Source organism: Capsicum annuum, chromosome 4, assembly GCF_002878395.1.
Source record: "Capsicum annuum cultivar UCD-10X-F1 chromosome 4, UCD10Xv1.1, whole genome shotgun sequence".
Classification (NCBI taxonomy): Eukaryota; Viridiplantae; Streptophyta; class Magnoliopsida; order Solanales; family Solanaceae; genus Capsicum; species Capsicum annuum.
This window is the reverse complement of record NC_061114.1, coordinates 224,832,725-224,842,686: the sequence shown is the minus strand read 5'-3', so window position 1 is coordinate 224,842,686 and position 9,962 is coordinate 224,832,725. Positions and strand designations below refer to the sequence as shown.

General features: G+C 37.1%; 2 protein-coding genes across 2 annotated transcripts; both read right to left on the bottom strand.

Moving 5' to 3' along the window:
* Window positions 1–1,298: 1,298 nt before the first annotated feature.
* On the bottom strand, window positions 1,299–4,272 carry LOC107867089 (cytochrome P450 CYP82D47). The gene is made up of 3 exons (XM_016713204.2): window positions 3,429–4,272; window positions 2,708–3,030; window positions 1,299–2,143 (listed from the first exon to the last, which is right to left on the bottom strand). The coding sequence occupies exons 1-3, from the start codon at window positions 4,036–4,038 to the stop codon at window positions 1,523–1,525; spliced, it is 1,554 nt and encodes a 517-aa protein (XP_016568690.1). The 5' UTR covers window positions 4,039–4,272; the 3' UTR covers window positions 1,299–1,522.
* A 236-nt stretch (window positions 4,273–4,508) lies between these two features.
* Window positions 4,509–7,033, bottom strand: LOC107867088 (cytochrome P450 CYP82D47). The gene is made up of 3 exons (XM_016713203.2): window positions 6,380–7,033; window positions 5,930–6,246; window positions 4,509–5,370 (listed from the first exon to the last, which is right to left on the bottom strand). Exons 1-3 carry the CDS (start codon window positions 7,026–7,028, stop codon window positions 4,747–4,749), a joined length of 1,590 nt encoding a protein of 529 aa, XP_016568689.1. The 5' UTR covers window positions 7,029–7,033; the 3' UTR covers window positions 4,509–4,746.
* Between the last annotated feature and the right edge of the window lie 2,929 nt (window positions 7,034–9,962).

Sequence of the window (9,962 nt, the reverse complement as noted above, 5' to 3'; positions counted from 1 at the left end):
TCCCAAAGAAGCAGAAGGCTCCCCTATTTATAGCAAAAGCCTATCCCTAATGAGGCAAGCAATGAGCTCATCAAAAAACAAAATTTGAAAGAACAAGATCTGCCACTTTGAAATTGCAGCTAATGTGGAAAAGTTGAAACTTTGAATTATTGTTGTTGCAGGCAATGTGGAAATTTGTAGCATGGGATGGACCCTACATTACCTACTAATGCGAGACTTCTTCGCACACACCGCTCCTCCCCTCCACCCTCCCACAATCAAAGTTGGAATCTGGAATGTTGACAATTTTTAATATGATGGTCACAAACAGTAAATTCGGATGGGCCTGCTGGAATCCCACTTAGGGAGGATAATTTGGTCATTTTATATGGTCTTTAATAATCTTCCCTCATTAGCTTGATTTTGAGATTGAACTAAGCTGAAAGTTCATTTCTTTATCAAATTAACACATATATATATACATACATACCATCTAAATTTTTAGTTTTTCATTTTAATTTGTGTATTTATATACATGTACTGATTTTTAGATGTTATTATATAATTTACTGGTTCTTTTTTTGTTTAATTCCTTTTTGTTTTCCCTATCTTGGAATTAAGGCTATGTTAGCAGGAGGGACTGACACCACAGTTGTAGCATTAACATGGACTCTCTCATTGCTACTCAACAACCCTCACGTAATGCAAAAGGTCCAAGCAGAACTAGACATTCAAGTTGGAAAAGATAACACTTGTTAATGAGTCACATAAAAAAAACTTGGTGTATTTACGAGCAATTATTAAGGAATCGTTACGCTTATATCCACCTGCACCACTCTTAGCACCCCATTAATCCGTTGAAGATTGCACCGTCGGAGGCTATAATATCCCAAAAGGTAGTCGAGTACTGTTCAACTCGTGGAAGATTATCAAATCATTTGATCGGAGCCCAATTTATTCAAGCCAGAGAGGTTCTTGACGACTCATAAAGATGTTGATGTTAGGGGAAATCATTTCGAGTTGATTCCATTTGGCGCTGGAAGAAGGATTTGTCCTGGAATTTCCTCAGCACTTGTGTTGTTGCTCCTGACTTTGGCGAACGTGTTGCATGCGTTTGAAATTATAAGGCCAACGGATGAACTAATTGACATGACTGAGAGCTTTGGGATGACAAACCTCAAAGCTACACCACTTTAGGTTCTCGTTGCTCCAAGGTTGTCCCAAGATTTGTACAATTATATATGAATAAATTATTATCAACTCTAAAGTCCAAAAATATGCCATTTTCCAATGTTTATTATTCAAGTGCTCGCTTTCAATTTCATCGAGTAATTGCTTGGATGGTAATCCAAGACATGCATTAATATTATTCAATAATTTTTTTTCTCTTTATTTTAACAATATATGCATCCAAATATGTTCATATCTCCTACAAAATTACTCAAGCGAAATCCATCGGTTGGCAATTGGAAACATTCGAGAATGAAAAGACAAAGTAACACTTGAATCTTCTTGTGGAATCTACGGAGGAAATTGTATATCATTAGTAAAGATTAGAATTCAAGCGTGGAGTAAGGTGAACTTCGAGTGGAGAGGCTTTAAGAATTGTCAATCCAAAGCTCTCACTCATGTCAATTGGTTCATCTGAAGGTCTCTTAATTTCAAACCCTTGTAGCAACACAGCTAACACATAGTGCACAACTTGAAGGGCCAAAGAAATTCCAGGGCATATTCTTCTTCCGCTTCCAAATGGAATTAATTCAAAGTGATTGCCCCTTATATCGACATCTTTGTGAGTTGTTAAGAACCTCTCAGGCTTAAAATAGTGAGGATTTGGCCATATTTTTGGATCGCGATGAAACTTCCATATGTTCACTAATAAGCGAGTCCCTTTTGGTATGTCGTAACCACTAACAACACAATCCTCAATGGACTCGTGGGGTAACAAGAGTGGTCCGGGTGAATATAAACGTAACGATTCCTTAACAATGGCCTGAAGATAAACCAAGTTCTTGATGTCCGATTCTTGAACCCGTCTATTTTTGCCAACATGAGTATCTAGCTCATCTTGGGCCCTTTTTAGTGATTGGTCGTTGTTTAGGAGTAAAGATAAAGTCCATGTTAGAGTTACAAGGGTGGTGTCTACACCTGCAGACAGCATAACCTACATATACAAAACCAAAGATTTTAGCAGTTCATCTCACAAAATCTGAACATAATGAGTGAAAAAATAATAATCCCTATGTCCCAATTATTTATGAATGCTGCTTTCTATATTTAGTAAGTAATTATTTAATTTCAACATTTAATGATCACAAGACATATTTGACATCACAATATTTAAAGGACAGACTATAGACGATGACTAAAATGTAAGGGAGGGACCATAAGTCATTTACATTAACACAGTAAATAAATTTTACAGAATGAGTAGTTTTATTACCTTTCATATTTAAGTTACCAAACTAGTTTTTGTTTCATAAGAGTTTTTTTTTTTTGGTCTTATATTAGTTATCCGAGTTAGTTTGTGCATACCTCAACGAATTGCACGGGTATGTATTATCTTTCATTAGCAGAATTATTACGCTGTCCACTAAAACATGAACAAAATGTCACCCGAAGTTACCTAGTGTTTTTGCCTTCACTGTAAACAAATAATAATGTAATTTTAATGTAAAGAAACAGAGCAATTTAGATGTGTTTTTAGGAGGGGTAACTAAGAACTTACCATACAAGTAGCTTTGATAATGGTATCAGCATCAAAATGACCAGGAAGATCTTTGTCTTCACAAATGGATAACATGACATCCATGAAATCTTCTTCATACAGACTTTTATTTTCCCTTGGTTTCTTCTTTCTTCTGTGTTCTGCTAACCAATCTTCAAGCATAATATCTATGTCTTTAGCAGTCTCTTTCATGGCCCTCTCATGGCCACCAATATCCAACCATCTTAGATAAGGTAAAAAATCAGCCACAACAGGCACACCCAGTAATTCAAAAAATCTTCTAATTACTTTATGAGCCTTACTTCTTTCTTGATCTTCATTATCTGTTACAGAAGCGGATCTAAGTCAAAATTCAAAATTCTTCAAAAATATGAATTCAAACATAATACGAGCATACTTAATTTCAATAATTTTTAAATATACCTAACGTTAATCCAAGTGATAAAATTGTAAGTTCAATTATACCTATGATTAGGAATACGCATCCACTCTACTGCTAATTCTTTCCACGAGGTACCTGTGACCTTCCCTAATTCTATCCATATTGTTACCTTTCACTAACATAGGTACCAGATAATTCTATCCGCCTAGTGTGTTTGCTCTGTGCTAAAATTTGAACCTGAAACCTCCGAGTACTTATCCCACATCATTAACCATCATGCAACAAATTAACCTACCTGGTGATTAAAAAAATTGTTTTCATTAGTTCAAAATTAAGTACCTGTGTATTGTACTCCAAATAGGATCTTCACCATAGTGTTCATAATTAAATTCGCAAACCATTCCTTCATCTCCATCATCACACCACCATTTAAACTGCTACTCTTGTTCTTCATCCAGTATTCATAAGTCTCTTTCACTGCCGATTTTACTTCAAATTCCCTAACATGGCTAAACATGTCAATTCGCCGAGCTGAAAGGAACTCAATTGTGACTATCTTCCTTATCTCTCGCCAATATGGCCCATAAGGACCAAGCCCAAACATGGCGTAATTGTATGCTAAGATCTCTGAAGCTATGGATTTCGGCCGATTTGCAAAGGCCTTGTCATTTGTGGTGAAGCATTCCTCGGCTATTTTGTGATCACTCACAATTACTACTTGATTTACACCAAGTTTTACTCGGAAAATCGGTCCATATTTATCAGACATATGACCGAAAATTTTGTGAGGCATTTGAGGTCCATTGAGGAGATGGAGATGACCGATAACGGGCCATGCTCCGTCTGCTTTTGGTACATTCCTACACTGCCTATTACCTGAGGAGCTGAATAGTTTGTGAAGAAAGACGAAGAAAAGAGAGAGTGTTAGGACAATCAGAAAGAAATCCATGGCTACAACTTACTTTCAATTCAGAATTGGAGGATATATAATAACACCATATCATATGGCACGAATATTTCGTACTATATAATTTTATGAACCATTAATTAATAAAGAAAGAAAATTGCATTAAGGGAGTGGCAGCTGGTCAAAAGTTGTCAGATATTTTTTTCACCTAATTTGATTAACTACAAGGATTTTCAACAGAGAAAAAAAAGATTTTCAAAGTTTGTGATTCTAGGCATTCTATATTTTCTTTTTTAAATTTGTAATTATAATTGTTAGTTAATAAAATAAAAATTTTAAATTTATTATTTCTTGATTTTAAGAAAGCATTTTTAATGAAAACAGAGTCAAACATGCAACAACAAATGTACTGTAATTGTGTAATTGAGGAGATTAGGAAATGTATGCGAACCTTACTTTTATCTTTGTGGGAGAGGTTAATTTTGATAAAATTCAAAGCATGCCAACACAAATTAACACTTGAGTCTTGTCATAGAATTCGACGGAGGATATGGTACAACATATGCCATTACAATTTGGATGGAGAAAAAAACTGAACATACAAAGATCTATTATATATTATTTTCATATCTTTTATGCATAAAAATCAAAATCTCTCATAAGACGTGCATAAAAAATAAAATACAACATTGCAACCATTGAAAAATTATAACATAATTATAACCTTATTTTAGTGAAACTATCAACACTTCATTCATAAAGATTAGAATTCAAGCGTGGAGTAAGGTGAACTTCGAGCGGGGAAGCTTTAAGAATTGATAATCCAAAGCTCCCACTCATATCAATTGGTTCATCTGAAGGCCTCTTAATTTCAAACCCCTGTAACAACACAGCTAACGCATAGTGTATAACTTGAAGGGCCAAAGAAATTCCAGGACACCTTCTTCTTCCGCTACCAAATGGAATTAACTCAAAGTGATTGCCTCTTACATCGACATCTTTGTGAGTCGTCAAGAACCTCTCTGGCTTAAACTCGTGTGGATTTGGCCATACTTTAGGATCATGATGGAGCTTCCATACATTCACTAATAAGCGAGTGCCTTTTGGTATATGGTAGCCACTAACAACGCAATCTTCAATCGACTCATGAGGTACCAAGAGTGGTCCAGGTGAGTATAAACGCAACGACTCGTTAACAATAGCTTGAAGATAAACCAAGTTCTTGATGTCTGATCCTTGAACACATCTGTTCTTGCCAACATGAGTATCTAGCTCATCTTGGGCCTTTTTTATTGCTTGGTAGTTATTTAGGAGTAAAGATAAAGTCCATGTCAGAGATACCAGGGTGGTGTCTACACTTGCGGATAGCATAGCCTACCAAATCAAAACAAAAAATTTTAGTAGCTCATTTTACAAAATATGAACATAACTCCATGTGTCCCAATTATTTATGAACTTCATTTCCAATATTTAGTAATTTTTTTATTTCAATATTTCATGATCTCAAAACACGTTTGAGAACACATAATTTAAAGGGCATTTTGTAACATCATGCACATAAAAAATTAGCATTATAAGATTCGAAAGTTTTCTTTAATTTTATGCTCCGCATCGTGCCATCATGTCCGGTCAGCTAAAATGAAAGGGAGGGACTATATATGTCATGTATGCTATCACAATAATGAAAGTTCAAAGAATGAACTGTTCTATTTTCCTTTCTTATTTAAGTTACCAAACTTGTTTTTCTTTCATAACTATATCTCTGAGTAGTTGTAAGAGATATTTGCAATAGCATAGGTATCAAGTAACTTCGTCGATCAATACAAACAAATTACAAGAAATGACCCTGTGTGTTACCTCCAAATTAAACAGTCTATTGTTTATTATAAACAAATCTTTTGTAATTTCTTAGGAGGGGTAACTAAGAACTTACCATACAAGTAGCTTTGATAATGTTATCAGCATCAAAACCACCAGGGATATCTTTGTCTTCACAAATGGACAACATGACATCCATGAAATCTTCTTCATCCCCACTTTTATTTACCCTTAATTTCCTTTTGTGCTCTGCTAACCAATCTTCCATAATAAAGTCTATTTCTTTAGCAGTTTCTTTCATGGCCTTCTCATGGTCTCCAATATCCAACCATCTTAGGTAAGGTAAAAAATCAGCCACAACAAAAGCCCCCAACAATTCAAAAAATCTTCTAATTGTTTTGAGAGCCTTGCTCCTTTCTTCATCTTCATTACCTATTACACAGGTGGATCTAATATTTAATCTTTATGATTTAAAAGTTATTTGAAAATACTAGCAAAAAACAGTTTGAAGTGAAGTTATATATTCCAGTATCAGTATATCTAACACAAATCCAGAATTAAGTACCTCTGAATCTTACTCCAAATAGGATCTTGACCATAGTGTTCATAATTAAATTCCCAAACCACTCCTTCATCTCCATCTTCACAGCACCGTTCAAATTACTACTCTTATTATTCTTCAACCAGTTATTATAAATCTTTTTAACAGCTGATCTTACTTTAGATTCTCGCATGTGTTTGAGCATTTGGATTCGTCGAGCAGAAAAAAACTCAATGGTGACAATCTTCCTTATCTCTCGCCAGTACGGCCCATAAGGTGCAAGCGAAAAAAAGGCATACTTGTAGCCTAAGATATCCGAAGCTAAGGATTTGGGTCGAGTGGCAAAGGTCATATCGTTTGTGGTGAAACATTCTTTGGCTATTTTGTGATCACTTACAATCACTACCTGTTTTACGCCAAGCTTTAACTGGAAAATGGGCCCATATTTATCAGCCATACGACCAAAGATTTTGTGAGGCATCTCAGGTCCATTGAGAAGGTGGAGATGGCCGATAATGGGCCATGCTCCTCCAGCTTCGGGTACATTTCTACTTGTGCTTCGCTTTTTAGCTGAGAAAAATAGCTTGTGAAGAAAGAAGAAAATAAGAAACGAGATAGCTAGTGTAGGGGGTGCAATCAGAGAGAAATCCATAGTAGTGTTCGTTAGATACATTAGATACATAAGTGGGGGTAAATATAGGTCTGAAAAGTATGGAGTAGGATGCTTAGGCAAGATATGACGTAATTTCAGCTCATCGAAAATAGAATCTTTTAGTAAAATGCGGAGATGGAGAATTAGGGTATGAGGATAGTAGTTAATGAGGCATATTTCATTTTCTTTTGTCACACCCCTTTTTTACGTACTCCAAAAATGTATATTTTAAAGTTCGAAAGGGCTTTATTATTTAAGTGACAAGAAATGAAAATTTATTTCGGAAAAGGATTATTTGCATTTTTTATTCAGAGTCGCCACTTGGCATAATCCGGTGTGCCAAGTCACCTTTGGAAAATCCTTTTCGAAACCATTTGACTCTTAAACTGGTTTGCGAACAGAGATTCCGGCTAAGGAATTCTGTTGACTGAGGGGAAGGTGTTAGGCACCCCTCGATCCCGTGGTTCAACCACGGTCGCTTGGGTAGAGTGTATCAACTATTTTGGCATTACGAAATGTACAAACCACACAAAAGCACGCAAAATAATCAAACAATAACAAAAACAAAACAAAAATGTAAAGTCCAGTCCAATTATTACAACTCGAAATATAAAAAAAATACCGAAATAACCTACACTAGTACTAAACCATGCTTTACCCGATGCCTCGGGCCTTGATCACGAGTATCCTTAGCGTACAAAATTCCTCGGGGCATTCCCCGATGAGCAAATACAAATTACCTCGGGACATTTCCCGGTTAAATAAATACACTTTCCAAATACGATAAACAAAACATTCAACAAATATTCCGATCATTCCAACACTACACCGATCCTAAGCTTGCCTACCCGAGCTTACTGTTTGCCTACCCGCTCGACGACATATCGCATTCAACATCAACAATGTATCAAAAATATCATAATATTCACTTTTATCAATTTTCGATTCCCGTCCCCAAATTTCATTTTAAACTAAATTTTCACAACTCACCATTTTTATTTTAGCGACCCACAATCACTTTTCAACGAAATTAAACAACGAGTCCATATCAAAATATCACACTATCACCAAACAAGACAACATACATTCATCACCAACAAGCATCAAGCAACACACGAACATCCAAATCGAAATACGAAACATCCCAAATAATAAAATAGATAAGAGAAAGTGTAGAGTTGGACCTCGATTGAAGCTTTTATTGTGCCAAAATATGTGATCAAAAGACAAAGTCGGATCCAAAACTCTCGATTTGAACCTTGATAACCAACAACTCCAAACTCGATATTGAGTTCAACCGGACAGATTGGAAAACCACGACAAAGCCTCACGATGAATGACCCATAAACCCGAATAAAACTCAAAAACGACCCAAGATCTCAGATTCGAAACCCCAAACCATCGATTTCCAACTAACCTTGCACGAACCAAACCAACTCGGATGGATTTAAAACCCTAAGAAATAAGAAATATCAAAATAACCGAGACTAAAATTATGAAAAATCGAGAAAACTCATACGCAAAATTTCATCAGAATCGGTGAAAAATGGACTGGGTGTCGTTGATCGGTCACCGGTGTCACTGTTTTCGGTGCCTGCTGCCGTTGCCGAAAAAAGGTCAGGTCGGGTCGGCGGCTGGAGGAGCAGCTCGTGTTGCTGGTTGTTATTGTTTTGGCCAGCGACAGAGCTTCTCCGGTGGTCGAGGCGGCGACGCTAGAGAGGGGCGGCGCAGGTTGTTGTTGGCGGTGGATGTTGTCACCAGAGGGAAGGAAGGACGGCGGCGACAGCGTCGTTGGTCAGGGCTGGTGCGGCATCGTAGAGGGAGAAGAAGAAAGGGAGGTCTCGCCGGTGACGGCGAGAGAGGGCGGCGAACAGAGGCTTTCTCTTTTTGGTTTTTGGAGAGAGAGAGTGTGAAGCTCCTTTTTTTTCCTTTTCTGTATATCCTCCCCTTTTGTATGTGTGTATCTGTGTATATATATTGTATTTTCCTTTTTGGGTCCTTTCTTTTTGGACAAGAAAAAAGAGGCTGTGTGTGTGTGCTGTGGGGTAGGGTTAGGCAAGGGTAGGGAGATAGGGTATGGGGTGATGAGGTGGTGATTTGTCATTTTCTTATTGGAGAGGGTTGTTAGGGTGTTAAAAGAATAAAAGTTTGTCAGGGATTTTGTTGAGAGTTATTTTTTTTGTATTTTTGTGGGAGGTAATCACGTGGATGAGGGTACATGATATGATAAGGTAAAAATGAATAAAATCGAACTTTTGAGGGGGACAAAATTACGTGTCTACATCATGCCCCCTTTGAATGTAAACACGCAGTGTGTTCAGACAAAGACGTAGACAACGAGACAGAATTTTGTCCCAATCATTATTCAAAGGAAGAAACAGAAGAAAGAAGGACTACCGGGTCTTGAATCAGGACAGCCTACCCACCCAAGTTATGAGGGAACCAAGTCACGAGTATTTCAAAGGACTAGAAAGAGAAGGAATGTACCGAGTTGGAGAGTCGAGTGAGTTTCCATCGAGGTTCCGGTCCACGGCTATGTTATTACATCAAAATGAAAATTAAAAGCTAAAACATAAATGAAATTACAAAAATCCTATCTATACAGCTTCTATTAGTTCTTGACTCGACTTTCATCACCCTATTCTTCAGGCGGGCTCCTGACTTGCAATTTCTTTCATCTTGTTGCTTGGCTTTCAATTGCTTTACTTTGTTGCTTGACTTTTCCGTTTCTTCACCCTATTCTCCAGGCGGGCTCCTGACTTGCTATTTCATCACTTTGTTGCTTGACTTTTCATTTTCTTCACTCTGTTCTCCCGGCGGGCTCCGGACTTGCTATTTCATCACCCTGTTCTTCAGGCGGGCTGTTCTTTAGGCGGGCTCCTGACTTGCTATTTCATCACTCTGTTCTTCAGGTGGGCTCCTGATTTTCTATTTCATCACCCTGTTCTTCAGGCG